At 43.1% G+C, this 24,200-nt stretch overlaps 1 protein-coding gene and 1 pseudogene across 1 annotated transcript; both read right to left on the bottom strand.

Annotated features, from left to right (window-relative positions):
* Nucleotides 1–5,258: 5,258 nt before the first annotated feature.
* Nucleotides 5,259–7,974, bottom strand: LOC147973795 (protein FAR1-RELATED SEQUENCE 9-like; annotated as a pseudogene).
* A 1,414-nt stretch (nt 7,975–9,388) lies between these two features.
* LOC125507574 (uncharacterized) lies at nt 9,389–13,465 on the bottom strand. The gene is made up of 4 exons (XM_048672117.2): nt 13,113–13,465; nt 12,525–12,928; nt 11,086–11,172; nt 9,389–10,967 (listed from the first exon to the last, which is right to left on the bottom strand). Exons 2-4 carry the CDS (start codon nt 12,855–12,857, stop codon nt 9,597–9,599), a joined length of 1,791 nt encoding a protein of 596 aa, XP_048528074.1. The 5' UTR covers nt 12,858–12,928; nt 13,113–13,465; the 3' UTR covers nt 9,389–9,596.
* Between the last annotated feature and the right edge of the window lie 10,735 nt (nt 13,466–24,200).

Genomic DNA, 24,200 nt, shown 5'->3' with positions numbered 1-24,200 from the left:
ATTTGTCCAGGTATATACTTTCAGTGTCATCTAAACAGTCCGTGCATGCGTGGTATCCTTTGTTTGTCTGTCCTGAAAGGTTACTGAGAGCGGGCCAATCGTTGATGGTCACAAACAACAATGCCTTAAGGTTAAATTCCTCCTGTCTGTGCTCATCCCACGTACGTACACCGTTTCCATTCCACCGCTGTAAAAATTCTTCAACTAATGGCCTTAGGTACACATCAATTTCATGCCGGGTTGCTTAGGGCCTTGGATGAGAACTAGCATCATAATGAACTTCCGCTTCATGCACATCCAAGGAGGAAGGTTATACATACATAGAGTCATGGGCCAGGTGCTGTGATTGCTGATCTGCTCCCCGAAAGGATTAATGCCATCCACGCTTAAAGCAAACCATACATTCCTTGGGTCCTTTGCAAACTCATCCCAGTACTTTCTCTCGATTTTTTTCCACTGCGACTCGTCAGCGGTTGCTCTCAACTTCCCATCTTTCTTTCGGTTCTCGCTGTGCCATCGCATCAACTTGGCATGCTCTTCGTTTCTGAACAGACGTTTCAACCGTGGTATTATAGGAGCATACCACATCACCTTCACAGGAACCCTCTTCCTGAGGGGCTCGCCGTCAACATCACCAGGGTCATCTCGTCTGATCTTATACCGCAATGCACCGCATACCGGGCATGCGTTCAGATCCTTGTATGCACCGCGGTAGAGGATGCAGTCATTAGGTCATGCATGTATCTTCTCCACCTCCAATCCTAGAGGGCATACGACCTTCTTTGCTGCATATGTACTGTCGGGCAATTCATTATCCTTTGGAAGCTTCTTCTTCAATATTTTGAGTAGCTTCTCAAATCCTTTGTCAGCCACAGTATTCTCTGCCTTCCACTGCAGCAATTCCAGTACGGTACCGAGCTTTGTGTTGCCATCTTCGCAATTGGGGTATAACCCTTTTTGTGATCCTCTAACATGCGATCGAACTTCAGCTTCTCCTTTTGACTTTCGCATTGCGTCCTTGCATCGACAATGACCCGGCGGAGATCATCATCATCGGGCACATCGTCTGGTTCCTCTTGATCTTCAGCAGCTTCACCCGTTGCAGCATCATTGGGCACATCGTCTGGTTCCTCTTGATCTTCACCAGCTCCCCTCGTTGCAGCATCACCGTATTCAGGGGGCACATAGTTGTCATCATACTCTTCTTCTTCGCCGTCTTCCATCATAACCCCTATTTCTCCATGCCTCGTCCAAACATTATAGTGTGGCATAAAACCCTTGTAAAGCAGGTGGGAGTGAATGATTTTCCGGTTAGAGTAAGACCTCGTATTCCCACATTGAGTGCATGGAAAACACATAAAACCATTCTGCTTGTTTGCCTCAGCCGCATCGAGAAACTCATGCACGCCCTTAATGTACTCGTGGGTGTGTCTGTCACCGTACATCCATTGCCGGTTCATCTGCGTGCATTATATATAATTAAGTGTCCAAATTAATAGAAGTTCATCATCACATTAAAACCAAAGTGCATACATAGTTCTCATCTAACAACATATAGCTGTCTAGAGCATCTAATTAATTAAACCATACATTGAAACTATGTAAAACATTTCAATGCGAAAACAAATGCGATCATTATCGCAACCAAGGTAACAATTGATCCAACGTCATAATGATACCAACCCTCGGTATGAATGGCATATTTTCTAATCTTTCTAATCTTCAAGCGCATTGCATCCATCTTGATCTTGTGATCATCGATGACATCCGCAACATGCAACTCCAATATCATCTTCTCCTCAATTTTTTTATTTTTTCCTTCAGCAAATTGTTTTCTTCTTCAACTAAATTTAACCTCTCGACAATAGGGTCGGTTGGCATTTCCGATTCACATACATCCTACATAAATAAAATCTATGTCACGTTGGTCGGCATAATTTTCATAAACAATAAATGAACCAATAGTTATAAAGATAATATATAGACCACATCCGAATCATAGACAGGACGAGGGCCGACGGGGGCGGATACCAAAACCATCGCACTATATAAGATGCAATAATAAAAGTAAGAAAATAATACAAGTATCTATGTAAACATACAAGTAAGAATATTTTTCCTTTCAGAAAGAAGATAAGAACAAGAGGCTCACCACGGTGGTGCCGGCGATGAGCTCGGCGTGGGTGATCGACGGCGGTGAAGACGGGGACGGGGCGTGACGGACCGCTAAACCTAGACAAATATTATGGAAAATGGAGCTTGGAGGTTAAGCTTGGAGAGGAGAAAGCTTAAGTAGTGTGGCTCGGGCATTCCATCGAACACCTTGTGTGCATAGGAGGTGAGCTAGAGCACCACCAAGCCCTCTCCCCCTCGGCCAGAGAAAAACAAAGCACTGGGGTGCTCTGCTCGCGAGCGAGGGGTATATATAGGCACCTCATTGGTCCCGGTTGGTGACATGAGCCGGGACTAAAGGGGAGCCTTTGGTCCTGGTTGAAGCCACCAACCGGGACCAATGGTGGTGGGCCAGGAGCGAGGCCCATTGGTCCCGGTTCATCCCACCAACCAGGACCAAAAGGTCCAGATGAACCGGGACCAATGGCCCACGTGGCCCGGCCGGCCCCCTGGGCTCACGAACCAGGACCAATGCCCACATTGGTCCCGGTTCTGGACTGAACCGGGACTAATGGGCTGACCCGGCCAGGACCAGAGCCCTGTTTTCTACTAGTGCTCGAGCCCGTGTACACCTCCAAGAATGACGCCACAAGAGGAAAACGACACAATAATGCCACCGTCATCCAATCTACTGATTTAGGATTTCCCCCGGAGATAGCAGATAGGGGCCTGGAACTTCTCAACAGCGATGCCTTCAACAAGGGAACGACACTGAAAAGTGCCGCCATCGCCGGCCTCGGCAGCAGCCGCGAGCAAGTCTTCGCCCAGAACTGTTCCAATGGCCTCCATCAAGCGTCTTGTGCACGGACCGTCCACCACTGCGGCCGCTGCATCGCCCGTCGCGAGACCACAACCACCGATGCAACCTCCGCCAGCACTCGAGTGTTGTTGCAATCGAGAGAGATGATGATTGTAGAGTTGATCATGGATGAAAGAAGCTTCCAAGGAGCTTATATAAATCGTGTGTGCCTCTGTCTCCCAGCCCGCCGACATCAAGTCTTTAATCTGATTGCCCTGTGAAAGAAAGAACAACATGACGCTAATCCGTTTTTTAATTCCCAGGGTGTAGGAAACTTGCTAATTAACAACGTGAAGTAAAGCAGGGATGCAAAGTTCATGTTCACAGGCACACTTTGTTCTTTTTTTGGGGAGACAGGTACTTTTTTCGTGACTTAGATTTATATGCATGCACATCAAAAAGCAGGAGCATATGATATGCAGAAACAGATCTGCTTTTTATAAATAGAAGAAGAGATATATTTGTTTTCGAACGATTGAGACAAACCATCAATCATATTTCTTCCTTTTATTTTCCTGTTATGGACGTAATATTGGAATTGAATAAAAAAGCAGTGGTAAGCAACAACAGACAAGTTCAATATATATTTGGTAAGGGTCAGCCCGTGCTTAAACTTGGCAAGAAAAGTCATTTTGATATTAGAACTTGTGGCATATATTGAACGGGTGCCACAACTTCGCTCAGACAAGCCTATACAGTGCAAATCACGTGATGATACAAACACAGTGTTGACGGGGCAAGCCAGCGTGGCATGGGGCCCGCTGACAGTGACGGGACGGGGTGTGTGGTTGGTTTTTTTTTGCAGCAAAGCCCCTGAAAAAACTCATCACAAGAAATACACTGGCCCACCTGTTAGCGACCTACAAAAATTAAAAAAAAAACAAAAATTGGCTCCCCATGGAGCTCGAACCACCGACCTGCCTAGAGGAAGAGGGCGTGCGAAGCCACCGCTGTCATCACCATTTGTATTCCTGGAAGGATACTTTTACTTAATATCCTTTGCGGAAAGTACAAATTTATTTATAAACAAAAGAACGATGACCAATGGGAATCGACCTAACATCTGTGCCACTCCAACATAGAACATTTCATGTTTATACTTTATAATTAACCTTTATCTCGGACGAAGGGAGTAAAAGGTAAGATGACATGTATCTCAATTTCTATAAAAAAGAAGATGTCATTTGATGCATATGATATTAATTTTTTCGCAAAGTCTAGGTAAATTTTTGTTTTTATTCATTTCAAATGTGAAGGAATGATTCCTATCCTATATAGGAGTAGGAATCCATTCCTACAAACCAAAGGCTTTGAAAAGATCGTACAAAATCCTATCCTCTTAAAATTTGTACTGTACAAATTTTCTGTAAACCGGACTAAGATCCTGACTTGCCTCTAGCAAGTCACGTTGTAACTGGCTCCCTCTTATCCGCCCTCCAAACAACATCTAATGGATAGCAGTGACCTGAAGCAAAAAAGACCCGGGCATCCATCCAACACAGCTAAACAAAGAAAATGCTTCAGCCTTGGCCGTTCAGTCACTAGATAGTACAATCAACAGTTTTCATTCAGCTAACAATACGAATGTGACAGTACTAACAGCTTATATATGTACTGAATAAAAGAATATGACGGAGATAAGATAACCGTTCTTTTGCAGAGATAAGCTACAGTTCCTTTTTGCAGAGAATGAATCAAAAAGTTAGTAGAGATAAGCTACAGTTTTTGTAGAAATAAACTATAGTTTTTTTGCAGAGAATGAATCTACTTAGAAGAGAGAATATGTTAGTACAAAAATAAGCAGAGATAAGCTACAGTTTTTAAGCTACAGTTTTTGTTTCACCTGGTGTACTTCTCACTCCCACACAGTACAGAAATTAGCAAAGATAACCTACATTTTTTCTTTCACCTAGTGTACTTCTCACTCCCACATAGTACAGAAATTAACGAAGCTTAGCAGAGATAAACAATATGTGACTACTGTTCAGAAATTAGCATAGATAAGCTACATTTTTTACAGAAAATTGAAGAGCAATAGTAAGCAATATTGCCATCCTTCCATACGACACACCTTTCTTCAGATGTCTTAACAGACAACAAGCCACTTGTCATTGAAATTCATAAGGTCTTGTACAATTTCGGAACCGAGTGGTACCACTGAAACAATGATGCAAGGGTAGAAATTGGCCATTTCACTTGTACAATTACGCCACAAAAAAAATACTATGATTAGCCCCAAAATACTATAGTTAACCATGTCCAAGATACGATCTAACGAACTTGCATGCTAGAACATATCAGCATCACCTCAAGGTGTAGCCGACAAGACCTGCTGGGTGAAACTAATGATGCCATTCCATTCTTGAAACTCCAAATATGTTCCTTTGTTGTTTCCATACCTCTTCACTTGTACTGGAGGTTGTACACCATCCTTTTTATTTGGAGCTTCCCCTTTCTTTTTCTTTTGTTGGACACCATCCTTTTTCTTTTGTTGCACACCATCCTTTTTCTTTTGTTGCTGCCAATGAAAAGTATAGTAATTAGTTTACAAATGAACAACACAACATAGCATGTACCGTTTGCAACATACCTTTGCTCCTTTTGTTGTTGGTGCGGTAGCTTTACTTGATTTGCGCTTCCTCTTGAGTAACTTATCGAGCCAAGTTTGTTTTCTCCTTAAATTTGATGATTGAACCTCTTTTTTCTTCAGCCGTGCAGAACTAAGTATTTCCTGCACTTTCGGGTCAGCATTTTCTTTGTCTTTATATGGTTCACTCATAGCACTAGTGGTTGCATTGAGTAAATCCTCTGTGTGGAGTAAGGCCATCAAGTGCACTTTCCAGTAGCACACAACATTCCGGAGATTTGGCTGATTTATGTGCCATATTGTGAAACTTATAAGATAGGTCCTTGTATCGAAGTTGAGCTTTCAATTTTGGATTTTCTATCACGTTCCTTCCTTGCCTATCTTGTATACTTTCATTGCGCGCTTCTCTAGTCCATCTCTTTAGAAACCTACAACTTGGCAACGTCTTTATATGCATCAAGTCAAGAACTTTTAGACCATGCCCACACAATATCCCTGTCCTATTGAACATTGCACAACTACAAGAAACCGTTTGAGTCAAAGGATCACCTACAACTATGCGCTCCTCCTCAAACTCTAAATCACCATGCAAACTCCCAATGGCAACGGCAAATTTGTTATTTCCATTAAATACTCTACAACATGCAGCCATGGATCTTTCATACTCACCTTGGAAAGCTTCAAAAATAATTGGAGTGTACACTTTGCTTGCTTGCACCAACATAGGGGTGCACATCTTAATTCTTGGCAACTTCTTCCTCGCCTCAAATTCCGAATCCAATTCCTTTGTTCTTTTTACTTCCACCGTCCTCTCAAAATGCATCAAGAATCGAACAATATGAAAATCTGATTTTAAATGATTCTTCAAGGCATTGTTGAAGCTCTCACTTAATTGTGTACTTCTCACTCCCAAACTAAATACATCTCTCATACAACATTCCGTCCATTTTTCTTTCACCTTGTAGATACTATCCAACCAAGTTTGCTTATGCACTTTTAGCCTCATATTGTCAAACGCTTCTTAAAACGCTGCCTTGTCCTCATAGTCATACACACAAGCACTAAAATCAGTGAAAATATGAGACTCTTCTTCTTCTTCCACTTCATCTCTCTCCCCAACTTCATCTTCCTCTTCGCCCTTCATTGGAGATAAATGTTTGCAAGCATTTTGCATTATGTGGAAGGTACACAATCCATGATATGATTCCGTGAAGATTCTCTCTATGGCTTTCCCCATTGGTATATCTTGATCTATATAAATAGTCTTAGGTTGCCTTCCATTGTGCGCGGCTAGAAATGTTTCGAAGAGCCATATAAATGAGTCACGTGTTTCATCAAACATCAATGCGGCACCAAAAATGGTTGTTTCTCTAAAGTGGTTGAGCCCAAGAAAAATACCAAATGTAGTGTCAAATGTGACAACATCACCAAAGTGTGCATAGTCAAGTAGCATTTTAGCATCAACCCAGAATCTGCATGAAGTCGCCTTTCCATCAAATGGACTATATTTTTTGTTTTGGCTCACAATCAGTTTGCCCTTTCAGTCTAATGCCCTCATTGGAACAAACAAATCTGCATGAAGTCGCCTTTCTATCAAATTTGCTTTTGTTGGTGCATCTTTTTCTCACATCAAAACCTATGTGACCCCTCATATTCTAACCAAAACACCCAAGCCTCATGTGAATCTCTGAATCTCATACCAACTTGAGGTGTCCTTTTGCTAATTTCTGTCATTGCACAACCCAAATTCTGCCAAAATTCAAGAATATATGTACAATTAGTGGCAGACCGATATTTTCCATAGGCGGCCCACTGGTAGTACAAGTGTACAACGAACGGAAGCAGGCAAAGGATGGATATCAACGGAGGGAGGGCAAAAGCGATGTGGATATTTGTTGGCCGTCAGAAAGATCACTGCCTACAACACAGCATATGCAACGCTTGCGAGTCCGGTATGCATGCCTTGCGCTCTCTCTTGCGGTTACGTGGACATGTCTGTCGATGTGTACGAATGTGCGCCGGAGGAAAAAGAGTACATATAATGACACTGTAATTCTTTTACAGTAGCACTTTTTAGGTAATTTTTTGTACTGGTCGCATGGCAAGTGGAGGAGATCATGCTCGTTTGCGTCATTGCGTGGAATCGGGTGCTTTTTTGCCGAGCAACAAGGTGAGGAAACCCGAACGGAGACAGTAATAATTAGGTTTACTGAAATTTATTGGTAAACCACACAACTTTCTGCATCTCAAACTTGCTCACCATGTGATTCGGCGAGAGCGAGGCCAACGTCCATGAGATCTTCCTGAAGGCCAGGCAGTCGGCGCCGTGCGTGCGTCCTCTTTCTTCGAGGAGGTGTTGGTCATGGGCGCCGCCAACCGGCCTGACATGATCGACACTGCGCTGCTCCGCCTCCATCAGCTCATCTACACCCCCTTCACCAGTCCTTGGCGCACACGCTGCCAGTCGAGGGGGTTCCCAACTTTACTACTCCCTTCATTCCAAATTACTCGTCGTAGAAATGAATGTATCTAAAACTAAAATACATCTAGATACATCAATACCTGCGACAAGTAATTCGGAACGGAGGGAGTAGCTTATTATTATTAATGAGTACGTACTCTGCGTGGTGTGTATCTAATACTCCCTCCATTTCACAATGTAGTGCGCCTGCGCTTCCTGAGATTCAAGTTCGACCGTAAATTTAACTACCGAGACCGACTGCGGCAGGAGCAAAACTTATATCACTAAATTCGTATTTTCGATATGAATTTAGTGATATAATTTATGTCGCCGCCGCAGTCGGTCTCGTTGGTTAAATTTATGGTCAAAGTTGGATTTCAGGAAGCGCGGGCGCACTACAATGTGGAACAGAGGGAGTATATTTTCCATCACATACAGTTATTATTAAGAATCATACAAATAAGCATTCAGTCGAATAAAGAAGTAGTAGCATTTTGCTTTTAATCTTGGGCGGGTTCAGAAGCAGTGATTGAAGTTCTGGAGAAAGAATTCATACGCTCTGTAGTTTTTATGATTCGGCCATCCCGCCATTTAAACTGGCTGCTTGCACAAGTAGATATTCTTGGTGCCGATTTCGGCTCATCTGAAGCTGCTGTCATCTTTTTTACACTGCTACCGTAGCCGGCCGTAAAATTTTACTGCAGGAGCTCAGAGACAGCGAGTAAAATAGTCATTCAGTGTGCAAAATTATCAGCAGTAGCCAGCCGTAAGTAAAAGTTTGAAGTTGTATTAAAGCCCTGTTCGGATCCACTCCGCTCCACAGCTGCAACTCTTGGAGCGGAGGGAGCGGCAGCGCAATCGCACGGAGCGGCTCAGACCCAGTTCCTGGCACGGAATGGAGTTTTGAATCTGGAGAGGTACCGAACAGGCCTTAAGTCAGCAATACTTATTTTGGGACGGAGTGAGTACTATACTACGTAATTATAATTAAAACACGCCAAGGTACAGATAAGTGGATGTTCAAAACAAAATCGTCAGATGATGGCAACCCAAGTCAAAGCAAATTATATACCCAGAAATCAACTAGGAGCTATGTGTGCCACTGTCCTGGACACAACACGTGCTCCGAAGAAAGGCAGAAAATAGATAGAGGAGCCCCTTAAATATCAGGCACAATGTCAAAGTAATGAAAGGTTACATGAACAATAAAAACTGGAGAAAGGGAACATGCCTATTCCAGCACAAACATGAAACCTGAGCAAACAGAGGAACCAAAGTTCAGGCTAACCATTTTCCTGCAATGTAAGTGCAAAGCGCATGATTTATGAAGAAGAAACACATCAATGGCTATCATGAACAAAAAAACCACTGAAAAATTGACCATTAATTCGGAGTCTTAAGCCATTACATCAGATATCTGAACTCTACAGCACTTCACTTTCTTAAGGAGTGCCCTTTCTACTCTTCTAGGATAGGCCACAAGAGCAAGTTTCTCAGCTATGAAATACGGAGTATATTTCTAATTTGGACATGTAAGAGCACAAAAAAGGGTATCAAGAATACGGTTCAGCAGAGGCTCAATGTTCCATGGCAGGTTTAGCTACTAAGCTATTCAGAGAAGTTTCAGTTGAGGTAAGGCTGCTCTGGGAATTCAGTATGCACAAGGCTTGTGTTTTCTGCATAGAAATAGCACTGTCTGCAGATTTGCTATCCTGCTGGGGATGACCATTAGACGGCCTCATGTCCGCTGCCGCCGGAATACTGCTGCAATGCGTTTCAGGCCCCTTGACTGCCTTTGGTTGAGCAAGTAGCTGGCTGGGATGCAGAGGCTGAGTGCTGACAGACTGTTGAACAGGCGGTTGTTCGTCATTGTAGTCAGACACACCAAGATCAGAGGCCAGATTAGCAAGTGCAATCTGCCATGACTTCTGCACAGCTGATGCGTCTTGTATGCCTTGTGGTGCCTGAGTTACTCCCTGTGTTGCCTGAGCTACTCGTGTGGAGCACTGACGAAGCTGTTGCATTCCAGCAGTACCAAACGATCCATTTGGAGCAGCCTGGGGATGTGGCATTGGCCGAACCTGCACAGACGCAGCAAGAGAACGCTGAGTGGAGAAACCCTGAATAAGGTTACCTCCTGGCAGTACCCTGCTTCCGGGTGCCGCTTGTACTGTCTGAACTGCACGCAGGGTTGCTGGATGCATTGGGGCATTGTTAAGAAGAGCAGGGTAAACATAGCCATTTGATGGTGTATAAACTGTAGGAACAGCCCCTGTTTTGCCTGAGATTTTTGGCGCAGGAGCTGATGCTTTTGCCAGATGGGCGGCTCTCCACGCATTCCGTGCAGCCATAGCAGATGGATGCATTTGTTGATTTTGGCTGAGATTACTTGCAACAGGAACTCTTCCGGTGGAAGGTTGGTTTACAGTTGTCCTCAAAGCAGATGGATGCAATTGTTGATTTCTGCTGACATTACTTGCGACAGGAACTCTTCCGGTGGAAGGTTGGTTTACCGTTGTCCTCAAAGCAGATGGATTCAGTTGTTGATTTTTGCTGACATTACTTGCAACAGGAACTCTTCCGGCGAAAGGTTGGTTTACACTTGTCCCCAAAGCAGATGGATGTCTTTGCTGATTTTGGCTGACATTACTTGCAACAGGAACCCTTGCCGCGGAAGGGTGGTTTACGGTTGTCCCCAAATGTGCATATGGTTGTGCAGCTGATACCTGATGCCCTGTAAATTGCTGAGAGGATGGTGTTGTTGAGCTTGAGAGAGACATTTTCTTGGCACCTTCACGCTTAGATGGTGGCATGCTCTTGCGTTTGAGTGACTGCCTCTGTTTCTTCCATTTTTCATCCTTATCCGTAGCATGGCAATGATCAGTAGGCATGGTACCTTTGCCCCACCAGGGGCATGGAGCACGAGAATCACAAACATAACAGTGGCACTGCATCAAGAAGAAAAGCAAAATATGGTAATGCATCCATGTTGGAACAATTGGCATTCAATACTGTTTCCATAACTTGATCAAATGAGAAGGCAAAGATTTGCATTCATTAACTAACCATGGTGCAATGATTTGCATGAGATCCAGTTCCAAAAGGCAATCTAGCACATAGATGACGTGGATGGGGGAAATCCCTGCATGCTACCTGAAAATAGAAGAGAATTATAAGACCACATGTCTTCTTCTAAAATTGGGAGCTTTGAGATGGCTCCTGGATGCCACATGGCCCAATAATTAACATGGTTAAAAAAATAACATATATTGCCATGACAATCAGTGGGGTACTTCCAGTTCCTTAAATAATCACCAGTTTCATCATCAGCAACTATAAGATATGGCAGTACGCATACACTACCAATATCCAGGGACCACTAAAGTCATCACCATGTAACAATATTATCCGGTTAGAGCCCACCAAATTGTATTTTACAATAGCAATCCATGGGGAACTCATCCCATGGAGGCCATCCATGATATCCAAAATAGGGAACAATACCACTGAAATGTAAGTAGTTTGGCCACCTTCCCCTAATAGCTTAAGCTTTTAAGTTGATTGATTGGTGCAGTAAACTAAATATTAATTATAGGACCCACAACTAATAGTGGGGGTCATGCATGAATGACAGTTATTACCAAATCAGAAGAGCCCTGGACGAGCAACAAAATAAATGTTTGGAATCAAGTAAACTTTGGCTTAGCAACTACTCCCTCCGTTCCTAAATATTTGTCTTTCTAGAGGTTTCAAATGGTGACTACATACGGAGCAAAATGAGTGAATCTACACTCTAAAATATGTATATACATCCGTATGTGGTGACCATTTGAAATCTCTAGAAAGACAAATATTTAGGAACGGAGGGAGTAGATTCCTATAAACAATTTACATACAACCGAAACAGAAATCTGCACTCGATAACTAGTCAATGCGACGCTGTGACGAACTGACAAAAAATCCTTTAATGATGATGACATATGACTCTAACAGCAACAGAAGGTCAACGCAATGACGTACGAACCGAAAAAAGTGATCTAACAAGACGACAACAACGTATGCGTTGAAACACAATAGCTGGTCAAATGCATGGCTTAGCAACTAAGATTCCTGAAACAAATTTATATGCAGGTGCGACAGAGATATTCACTGATCAGCCATTCAGCCTACTACATAAGAAGAGTTCCAGAATGTCAATAGGACCCATTCTGGCCAATAAGAAAGTTCCCAAAAGAAGTTGGTCGATGTGACGGATATTAGAACTGACGAAGCGATATCTAAAAATGTTGACGGCAATTTATGACTCAAAAAATAGCAATATGTATCTAACAGTGAAGAGGATAATGTATGATGACAAAGCAATATGTCAAATGACGAAGACGGCAATGTATGATCTGGAAGGCAATAGCTGGTCAATGCAACGCACATACAAACAGACAATGATGTACGAATCGGAACACGATGTGGTAACATGGAGGAATTTCAGTCAAGAAAGAAATCAGTACCTCCCCTTTCTCCGAAAGAACCTGCAAGTCTTCTTCTGCCCCATCTTTCCCAGGCTTCTCCTCCTTGACAACGACCAGGGGCTTGTCGGGGTCGCCGTCCAGGATCACGCAGTCGTCGTCGTCAGCAGCAGCCTTCTTGTCACCCTCCAGAGTGGACAAGAGCTCCTGTATCACCGCGGAGTCGTCTAAACCCTCGCCCAATCCAGTGAGGTCGTCGAGCAGGAGGCTGGAGGCCCACTCGAGGGCGTCGGCGGTCGGCTTGGCAGCAAAAGGACCCCCCTTCTCGTCGTCGTCCGAGATGATCTCGATGACAGCCCCCGCCGCGGGCCCCATGGTCCGCCCCCAAAACCCTCGACGAAATTCGCAGCAGAGCCGGAAAAGAAGACCGCGGCGGCCAATGAACCCTGCGAGCGAAACAGAGCAGAGCAGAGCAGGAGGCGATCAGCGGCGCGACGGGAAGATGCCGGGCTTGTTGAGCCAAGAAACAAAGAGGGTTTCTTGGACGAAAAAAAAAGACTCAATCTTGGTTCCGGGCAGAGGGAGATTTCGCCCCTGAAAAGGCAAGGCAGGGGTTTTAGTCTTACTTACAGCAGAGCAGAGCAGAGCAGGGGAAGACGAGGCGGCGCCCAATGCGGCGGCGGCGGGCGGGCGGGGGTGGCTCGGCCGCAATGCACCTGGAGAGAAACGAGCGAGCTGGAGGAGAGGGATGAGGAGGAAAGATTTAGCAAGATTTCTGCAGCTCCGCGGCCTCGATTGATCAAAGAAAGAAGCGAAGAGAGGGGCGGAGGGGAGCGGGGGGGTTTACCGTGGCGGCGAGGGGGGGAGAAGCGAAGCCGAAGCAACTGCCCGCTCGCTTTCGGGGAGATTGTGGTTGTTGCGCTGCGGCTGCACGCGCAGGGAGACCGGAGGCGGAGCGACTTGGGGTCGGGGCTCCGTGTGTCTAGTCGGAGGAGTCGTGCGTGCGTGGGACCCCCACTTTTATTAGGGAGAGAAGAGGGAGGCGGAGTGCGCGGTGATGTAACTATACCAGATCAATATACATGGTCACTAAAGTCATCATGAAGTGACAATACTATCCATTTAGAATCCGCCAAATAGATTTTGCAATAGGAATACATGGGGAACTCATCCCATGCAAGGGCATCCATGATATTCAAAATAGGGAATAGTATCACTGAAATTCAAGTAGTGTGGCTACCTTCCCTTAATATCTTAATCTTTAAGGTGAATGATTGGTGCACTAAACTAAAATATTATATAGAACCTACAACTAATAGTGGGGTCATGCATCAATGATAGTTATTACCAAATTAGAAGAGCAAAAGGTAATTGCACAAGGGCAACAAAATAAATATTTGGAATCAAGTAAACTTTGGCTTAGCAACTAGATGCCTATAAACAATCTAGATACAATCAAACAGAATCTGCACTCATTAGCCTACATAAAAAGAGCTCCAAATGTCAATAGGGCCCATTATTATCAATAGTTGGTCAATGCAAAACACATAAGAACTGACACAAAAAACCATTTAATGATGACGACAACAATGTATGACTCTAACAACAAGAGATGGTCAATGCAACGAACATATGAACCGACAAAAACATTATCTAATAAGATGATAACAATGTATGACTCTAACAGCAACACATGGTCAATGCAATGAACATAGGAAACGACAAAAACATTATATAAAAAGACATCAACAACGTATGACTCTAACAACAACAGATGGTCAATGCAACGAGTACAAAAACATTATCCAACAAGACGACAACAATAGATGGTCAATGCAACGAGTACAAAAACATTATCCAACAAGACGACAACAACATATGCGTCGGAACACGATAGTTGGTCAAATGAATGTCTTAGCAACTAAGATTTCTGCAAAAAAATACATGCAAGTGCGACAGCGATGTTCACAGATCAATCTCCATAAAAAGAGTTCCAGAATGTCAAGACGACCGATTCTGGTCAACAGAAAGTTCCCAAAAGAAGTTGCTCAATGTGACGAAGCAATATCTAACAATGTTGAAGCCAATTTGTGACTTGAAGAGCAATATGTGTCTAACAATGAAGACGACAATGTATGATGACAAAGCGGCATGTCTAACGATGAAGACGACAATGTATGACCTAGAACACAATAGTTGGTCAATGCAGCAGCCATACAAACCACCTCTCGCTTTCGGGGCAGGAGAAGAGAAGGTGAAGCAATAGCCCCAACCTCCTCTCGCTTTCGGGGAGATTCTAGTTGTTGCTTTGTGCGTTTGCCTACGCGTACTCTGCACAGGGAGCCAGGTTGAGGGCGACCGGAACGACTGGGGCTTGTTTGGGGTTAGGGGTCCATGTATTCAGAAGGTGTCGTGCATGGGAATCCCCACTTTTATTAGATCTCGGCGCAGCAGTAGGAAGAGGGGAGGGGAATGTGCGGTGAATACGCTCTGTGTGCGTTTGTTGCTCCTTTTCCGGTTCGTGTGTACATGGAGACTTGAAGTGTGACACTTGCACTGCTATTTCCATTCTTTCGACGGCTTGACAAACGACAACCGGTGTGCACACTTTCTTTTTCTCTTCCTACATACACTAGGTTCTTATTTTTTGCAGGGTAATTATGTTTATTTTTTTCTTTTGGGAGGGTAGATTTTTGTGTACGCCTGCGTAGATGGGGACCCAGAGCGTGGCACTTGCGTTGCTACTTCCACTTTTCTCCGGCTTGGCAAATGGCAAGTGGGATGCACACTTTGTTTGTCTCCTCCAAGATTGTTATGTGTTTTTCTTTTGGGAGGGTAATTATGTTTATGTTTTTCTTTTGTGAGGTTAGATTTTTGTGTACGCCTACGTACATGGGGACCCAGAGCGTGGCACTTGCGTTGCTACTTCCACTTTTCTCTGGCTTGGCAAATGGCAAGTGGGATGCACACTTTCTTTGTCTCCTCCAAGATTGTTATGTGTTTCGTATTTGGGTAATTATGTTTATGTTTTTCCTTTGGGATTGTCGATCTTTTGTGTTATAACTACATGCATTATTACATTATTACATGTACAGAACCACGTAGCCTTTCGATTCTATCCGGTTCATGGGGCCTGCTGGTGATTCCTATGCTGGTGGCAGTGGCACACGTGTTTCTTTCCTTCTTTTCGAACGAGTCGGTGTTCCGTGATTCATTTTCCAACCTCATCTGGTTGGTTTTCTTTCTTATTTTTGCCACCACGTTGTGGCCCTTCGAGAAGGCGCGTCGAGTGTTTTCTCTGCCTTCCGCGAGAAAACAACACCCGACACTTCATCAACTGTAATGGTATCGAGGATGCAACAACATGCCGCCCTCCCCCCACCTCTCGCATCACCGGTGCGTCACCCTCCCACCATGTTATCCTCCTCGATGTCCATGAGAGGCAGTAGATTGTAGGCCCTGGACTTAGCGCCTCCCGGCTGCGAATCCAAAGTCCTAACGGCTTCCTCATGCATCCTTGGTTGGGTGGTTTCACGATATAAACATCACCTGTTGCACCTGCGACAAATCCTCTTCTTCCATCGAAATCCATTTCGTTTGCGAGTACTCACTACAAGTTTGTTCACAATCCAGCATTTGCATCTACTCAGTGGATCCATAATAGTTGACAATACTATACCCTCTTGACTATGGTTTAAGAAAAGGAGCACATACCTATGGAAGATGAATACTTGGGCAACTCTTCCCATGGAAGGACATCCATGATATTTAAAATAGGGAACAATTTATATCACTGAAATGCAAATAGTATGGCTACATTCCCTTAATAGCTTAATCTTTATGGTGAATGACTGGTGCACTAAACTAGATAGTATAGCACCCCATAACTAATAATGGAGTCATGGATCAGTAACGGTTATCATTACCAAATCATAAGAGCAAAACATAATTGGACAAGAGCAATGAAATAAACTTTTGGAATCAAGTAAACTTTGGCTTAGATTACCCATAATGGGAGTAACATAACTGGTAACATCACACATATCTAGGCAAAATATATGATGTGGCAAGTAAGAGGCATGTTATAATATGCTAGTATGTTACTCACACTATGAGTAACATCACACGTACCAAGACAAGATGAGTCTACAACCTAATAAATGAAGTGTTTCATGACACCACACATGTTATTCCCCACTATAGAGATAGTAATATAGACTAGTAACATATGAATGTTAATTAGTAGTCTAAGTTACTCCCCACTATAGGCAGTCTTAGCAACCAGATTCCTATTAATAATTTACATGCAACCAAATAGAAATCTGCACTGATTGGCATACATAAAGAGCTCCAAATGTTAATACGGCCCATTCTTTTCAATATATGGCCAATGCAACATAGGTATGAACGGAAAAACATTCATTTAATGATGACGACAAGAACGTATGACCCAACAACAATAGATGGTCAATGCAACGAACATACGAACTGACAAAAACATTATTGAACAAGATGACAACAACGTATGACTCTAACAAGAATAGATGGTCAATGCAATGAACACATGGATCAACAAAAAATTATCTACCAAGACAACAACATTTTATGATTCGAAACACAATAGGTGCTCAACTGTAGGGCTTACCAACCAAGATTTCTGCAACAAATTTATATCCGATCAAGACAAAGATGTTCATAGACCAGCCTACATAAAAAGATTACTAGAATGTCAATAGGACCCATTCTTGTCAATAAAACAGCTACCCTGAAAAAGTTAAGTCAATGTGACACATATTAGAACCAAAGAAGCGATATCTAACAATGTTGACGGCAATTAGTAACTCAAATAGCAATATGTGTCTAGCAATGTATGATGATAAGGTAATATGTCTAACGATGAAGGTGACAACGTATGACCTAGACCACAATATCTGGTCAATGCAATGCCCATACAAGCCTCCTCTTGCTTTCGGGACATGGGATGAGAAGGTGAAGGCGAAGCAACTGCCCCAACTTCCTCTCGCTTTGGGGGACATTCTAGTTGTTGCACTACGTGCTTGCCTACACGTACTCCACACATGGAGCCAGGGTGAGGGAGACCGGAATGACTTGGGGCTTTCTTGGGGTCGGGGGCCCGTGTAGTCGGAGGGAGTCGTGCATGGGATCCCCCAGTTTTATTAGACCTCGTCGCGGCAGGAGGAAGAGGGGAGGGGAGGGCGCAGTGAATACACTTTGTGTGCGTTCGTTGCCCGTTTTCCAGCGCGAGCGTACATGGGGATGCAGAACATGGCACGTGCACTTTTATTTCCCTTCTTTTGATGGTTAATAAACGACAACTGTGTGCACACTTTCTTTTTATCTTCCTACACACACTAGGTTCTTTTTTGCATGGTAATTATGTTATTGTTTTTTTTCTTTTGTGAGGGTAGATTTTTGTGTGTTAACTACATTATCACGGGCAAGAAACCATGTGACCTTCAATTCTCTTCGATTTGAGGGTTCTGGTGGTGATTCTTGGTAGGCGTGTTTCTTTACTTCTCTTTGTATGCAGCGGTGTTCTGAGATTTATTTTCCCACCTTTGCTCAGTTTTCTTTCTTCTTTTTTGCCACAACATCATGACCCTTCAAGAATGTGCGCCAAGCGTTTTCTACCCCCCAAGGAAACAACAGCCATTGCGTTGTTATTTCCTTTCTTTGTCGGCTTGACAAATGGCAAGTGGTATTCACACTTTCTTTTATATCTTCCTATGTTCTTATGTATTTTTGCCGGGTAAACATGTTTAATTTGCTTCTGGGATTGTAGATTTTTGTGTGATTACTACATTATTACATCACATGTACAAAACCGCGTAACCTTTCAATTCTCTTCGACTTTAGGGGTCTGCTGCCTTTCTGTGCTGTTGACACGTGTTTCTTTGCTTATCTTCGGTACATATTGGTGTCCTGAGATTTGTTTTCCTCACAGTGTCATGACCCTTCAAGAAGGCACGCCAATGTTGTCTCCGCCTTCCACAAGGAAATAATGGTGGGAACGCATCAACAATAATAGAGGCCACAACAATACGCCACCCTCTCCTCCGTGTACTTTCCCCCGACCTCTCATAGCTCCGACAAGTTTCACTCCCACCACATTATCTTCCTCGCTATCCATGGGTGTTAGGGAACTGCTGGCCCTAGATCTAGTGGCTCCTGTCTACGAACTTAGAGTCCCCATGGCTTCCTCGTCTATCCTTGGTTGGGTGATTTCACGGATACAACGTCACCTGTTGCAGCGGCAACAAATCCTCTTCTTCCATCAGAATCAACAATGACAGTGAGTAAAGACTACATGTTTGATTTCAATCCAACATTTTCATCTTTTTTCTAAAAGAAGAAATACCCCCAACCTCCGCATCTCTTGATGCCAACATCCATATCCAACATTTGCATCTACTAACTGGAAGCATAATAATCGACGATACCATGGCCCTCTTGAGTATGATTTTAGAGAAGGAGCACATGTCCATGGAAGATGAATACTTGTGTGCACACTTACTTTAGAAGTATAAAAGAATTTAGTCTATCCTTCCTTTAATTTATACTTACATTTTATTAATTTTTTGCTATCTTTGTTCCTTCATCCCCACCGATACAGCCACCGGCTTGCCATCCTCCACCGGTTTAACATCAGGCGACGAAAATGCTCGGATTCAACGGGCGCCACCATCATTGGGTCTATGGGATTGGGCACGGGCTCTAATGCCAGCGACATGGAGTCTTCATCATCGTACTTAGTTGGCCGGATGCGCTTCTTCGCGGCCTCCTCCTCACGTTCACTTGGAACATTCGGGCGCCATTGCCTCCCGCGGCAGCTAGGTTGGGGCCAACATGCATGCAGAGGTTAGCGGCCTAAGATCTTTTGAAAGAAGTAGAGAGTATCTGATACGTCTCCAACGTATCTACAATTTTTTATTGTTCCATGATGTTATATTATCATTCTTGGATGTTTTTAAATCATTTTATAGAAACTTTATATCATTTTTTGGACTAACCTATTAACATAGTGCCCAGTGCCCAGTGCTACTTGCTGTTTTTTGCTTGTTTTTTACATCACGGAAAATCAATACTAAACGGAGTCCAAATGCAGCAAAACTTTTTGGAGAATTTTTATGGACCAGAAGGAACAACTTGGGCCAAAGAAATACCAGAGGGGTGCACCGAGGGGGCACAACCCACCTGGGCGCGCCTGGGGGCCCAGGTGCGCCCTGGTGGGTTGTGCCCAACTCGGTGTCCTCCCGCACCGCCTCTTCGCCCTATAAATACCCAAATATTCCAAAAACCCTAGGAGAGTCGATGAAACACAATTCCAGCCGCCGCAAGTTCTAGAACCATGAGATTCAATCTAGACATCATCACGGAGGGGTTCATCATCCTCATTGGTGCCTCTCCGATGATGCGTGGGTAGTTCATTATAGACCTACGTGTCCGTAGGCAATAGCTAGATGGCTTCCTCTCTCTCTTTTGATTCTCAATACAATGGTCTCTTGGAGATCTATTTGGTGTAACTCTTTTTTGCGGTGTGTTTATTGGAATCCGATGAACTTTGAGTTTATGATCAAATATATTTTATCCATGGAAGTTATTTGAGTTTTTATCTCTTATATGCATGATTATTTATAGCCTCGTATTTCTTCTTCGAATCTTTGGTTTAGTTAGGCTAGCTAGATCGATTTTTCTTGCCATGGGAAGAGGTGCTTTGTGATGGGTTTGGTCGTGCGATGTTCTTTCCCAGTGACAGAAGGGGCAGCAAGACACGTGTTGATCATTACAATTAAGGATAACAAGATGGGGTATATTCCTACATGAATAGATCTTGTCTACAACATGTCATTGTTCTTATAGCATTACTCCGTTTCTCCATGAACTTAATACACTAGATGCATGCTGGATAGCAGTTGATGTGTGGAGTATTAGTAGTAGATGCAGGCAGGAGTTTGTCTACTAATCTTGGACGTGATGCCTATATATTGATCATTGCCTGGATATCGTCATAATTATTTGAGGTTCTATCAATTGCCCAACAGTAATTTGTTTACCCACCGCGTGCTTTTTCTTGAGAGAAGCCACTAGTGAAATCTACGGCCCCCGGGTCTATTCTTTATCATATTTGCTTTTCGATCTATTATTTTCCTTCAAGATCTATTTTTATTTGCTTCTATTTTCAGATCTATTATTCTAAAAACTCAAAAATACCTTGCTGCACTTTTTATTTGTGTCTTTTATTTCGCGTTTATTCGAGATCTATTTATCCAGTCTATACAATTTTTATCCCGTCAACTTGGCAAATTCCTACGCCGTTACCCGTAAGAGGGATTGACAACCCCTCATAAGCGTCGGGTTGCAAATATTTGTTCTTTGTGTGCAGGTATCGTTTATATAGTGTTGCTTGGTTCTCCTACTGGATTGATACCTTGGTTTCATAACTAAGGGAAATACCTACCGTAGTTGTGCTGCATCATCCCTTCCTCTTTGGGGAAATACCGACGTAGTTCAAGTGACATCGGTATCGTCTAGGTTGCAGGTCATGCGCATGATTTGCATGAGGTCGGAGGACTTTGGCGTATGTGAGCTATCGGGCAGCCCGAACGACTCCCTTCCCACCATCACTCCTTGCTACTCAGACGATGTCCTCACCTCAATCATTCCTCACATAGCAAAAGCAGAACACCTACTTAGAACAAACATGCTCAACAACTATAATAAAACCATAAATCACGTGTTGCACAAAGCTAGAAATTTTGGTGGCGAACAAAGTTTACATATTCGAGTGGTGGTATCTTGGAATGGGTGGAAAGAAGCCACAAATGTTGAGAAAATAGGGAAAATGAATGGGAGGAAGAAACAATAAACTCACTAGATGGTAAGCTTATTCATCCTAAAATGAGGAAAATGAAATAGTTGGATGAAAACGATGTCACTTGCATTGATATTTCCTTTTTTACTATCTTGATAAGTGGTATGCACACTTTCTCGTCCAACTAGGTCTCAGTGTGCATTTTTTAGGATCGTATGTTTTTGTGTTATAACTACACGTGCCATGTTGTCTTCTCCCTCGACTTCTCAGAACATCAACACACCACCCTCTGTGCCATGTTGTCTTCCCCGATGTCCATAGGAATTAGCGGCTAAAATAGATCCAACATTGCCCGCCCTCCCAACTACGGGATCCAGAGTCCCCATGGCTTCATCATCCATCCTTGATTGGGTGGTTTCAAAGATACAATATCACCTATTACACTATCGTGAAATCCTCTTCTTCCATCGTATCAACATTGCAGATGAATATTGATTTCAATCCAACATTTTCATCTACTAGTGGATGCATAATAATTGATGATACTAAGCCCATTTTTAGTATGCTTTAGAAGAGCACATAACTATGGATGAAAAATACTTGTGTCTACACTTTTTCAGAAGTATTTACAAAAACAAGTCTATACTTTATTTAATATTATTTTAACTTGTTACCAATCATAAGTGTTATCTTTTTTTCTTCATCCTCACCAGTGCTGCCGTCGGCACGTTGCCCACCATCGATTTGACCGCAGGCGGTGAGAAAGCCCCAGGCTCATCGAGCGCGACTAACACTGTTTCCATTGCACTTTGGCCATATGCACCAATGCCAATGACGTGGAGCCTTCGTCACCATATATAGATAGTTGGTCGGCCACGCTTCTTCGCATCCTCCTCGTGTTCACCTAGAACGTCGGCACAACATTCCCTCCTATGGCAGCCGCGCCGGGTCCAACAGGCATGTTGAGGCTTGATAGCAAGTTGGGCTTACCGAATGTAGTAGGCAATGCACATGCTCTACATGGGGCCGGAGGACAGTGGCGTCAACAGGCTGTTGGCAACCCAAGCGGCTCCCTTCTAGCCATCCCTCCTCACTGCTCGGACGCCGCCCTCACCTCCATCATTCCTCAAAGATCTTAAGAAGGGATCCTACCCAGAACAAACATGCTCATCAACTATAAGAAAATCATAAACCCCATATTATAAAATCTTGGTGGTTGTATATTGGAATTGGGGGGTGGGGACTACAAATGTCAGGAAAATGGGGACAATAAAAATAAAATTTAAGGAAGAAATGATAAACTCACTAAATGGTGAGTTTATTAATCCTAAAATGGGTGGAAATGTAATAGTAGGAAGAAACAATATCACTTGCATTGCTATTTCCTTTCTTTGACTTGCTTGACAAGTGGTATGCACACTTTTTCATCCTAGGTTCTCATGCGCATATTTGCTATTACTACATACATTGTTACATGTACTAAACTGCATAGCCTTTCAATCCTCTCTGATTTTTTGGTTTGCTAGTGATTTATATGCCGCTGACATGTGTGTTTCTTTAATTCTATTTGTACGTATGAGATTTTGACTGGTCTTCTTATATTGTTTTCTCACCTTTAGTCATTTTTTCTCTTTTCTCACCATGTAATGTGACTGTTCAAGAAGGCACACCAAACACTTTCTCATCCTTCTGAAATTAATTTAAAAAGGAAACATCAACAATACATCAGTAGTAATAACAACAACGACGCATAACCATGTAGCCTTCTCCTCCGTGTCCTCTCCCCCGACCTTTGAAAACACTACCACACCACCCTCTCCACCACATTGTCTTCCTTGATGTCCATGGGAGTCCACAACCTTCCGTCCCTAGACCTAATGCCACCCGCCATCTTGACTACAGGATCTAGAGTTTCCATAGCTTCCACCTCCTCCATGGATGGGTGGTTTCAAGGATACAATGCCAAATATTGCACCATCGGCAAACCCACGTCTTCCTTTGGAATGAAAATCGTAGGTGAGTACCGACTACATGTTTGATTTCAATCCAACATTTGCAACTATGAGTGGATGCATAATAATTGACGATACTACACGCTTTTGAGTATGCATTTAGGAAATAAGGAGCACATACCTATGGAGATAAATACTGGCATCTACACATTTTTTATAAGCAACTAAAAAGATCAGCCTATACTTCCTTCATTTTTCTTTTTACTTGAGACTGATCAAAGTTTCCTATCCAGTTTTTTTTCATACCCACCAGTGCCACTGTCGGCACACCGTCTACCGCTTGGACGCACTCTCACCTCCATCATTCCTCATAGAGCAGAAGCAGATATCCTGCATAGTACAAACATGCTCAGCAACTAAAGAAAATCTTAACCCATGTTGCACGAAGCTCAAAATCTTGAGAGCGAACTTAGGTTTCAGCTTTGAGTGGTGGTATCCTACGATGGGTAGGAAAAACGAATAATGTATGGAAAATGAAAAAATCAAAATAAAATGAGAGGAAGAAACGGTAAACTCACTAGATGGCGAGTTTATTCATCCTAAAATGTAAAAAGGGAAATGGTGGGAAGAAACGATGACACATGCATTGCAATTTCCTTGTTTGACCAGCTACACAAGTGCTATGCACACTTTCTCTTCCTCAATCCTGGTGTGCATGTTTAGATAATGTAGGTTATTATGCTATAATTACACACATTGTTATGTGTATTAAACCATGTAGCCTTTCAAGTTTTTTTGTTTTTAGGGCCGCTAGCAATTTTTATGCTGACGACACGTTAGTTTCTTTAGTTCTCTTGGTAACATACGTGATTTCGACCGGTCTTCACTGACTTTTTTCATACCTTCAATATTTGTTTTTTCACACCACGTAAT

The sequence above is a fragment of the Triticum urartu genome, chromosome 5A, assembly GCF_056163025.1.
Source record: "Triticum urartu cultivar PI428250 chromosome 5A, HENAU_Tu73, whole genome shotgun sequence".
Lineage (NCBI taxonomy): Eukaryota > Viridiplantae > Streptophyta > Magnoliopsida > Poales > Poaceae > Triticum > Triticum urartu.
This window is presented reverse-complemented; position numbering and strand designations above follow the sequence as displayed.

Bases quoted from the DNA above. Each gene is read 5' to 3' on its own strand.
- LOC125507574 (XM_048672117.2), bottom strand. From the start codon at position 12,857: ATGGGGCCCGCGGCGGGGGCTGTCATCGAGATCATCTCGGACGACGAC. The intron at 11,173-12,524 runs GTACTGATTTCT...TTCTATTTTCAG, and splicing joins TTCTTTCGGAGAAAGGGGAG to GTAGCATGCAGGGATTTCCC. The intron at 10,968-11,085 runs GTTAGTTAATGA...TTCTTGATGCAG, and splicing joins ATGCAAATCATTGCACCATG to TGCCACTGTTATGTTTGTGA.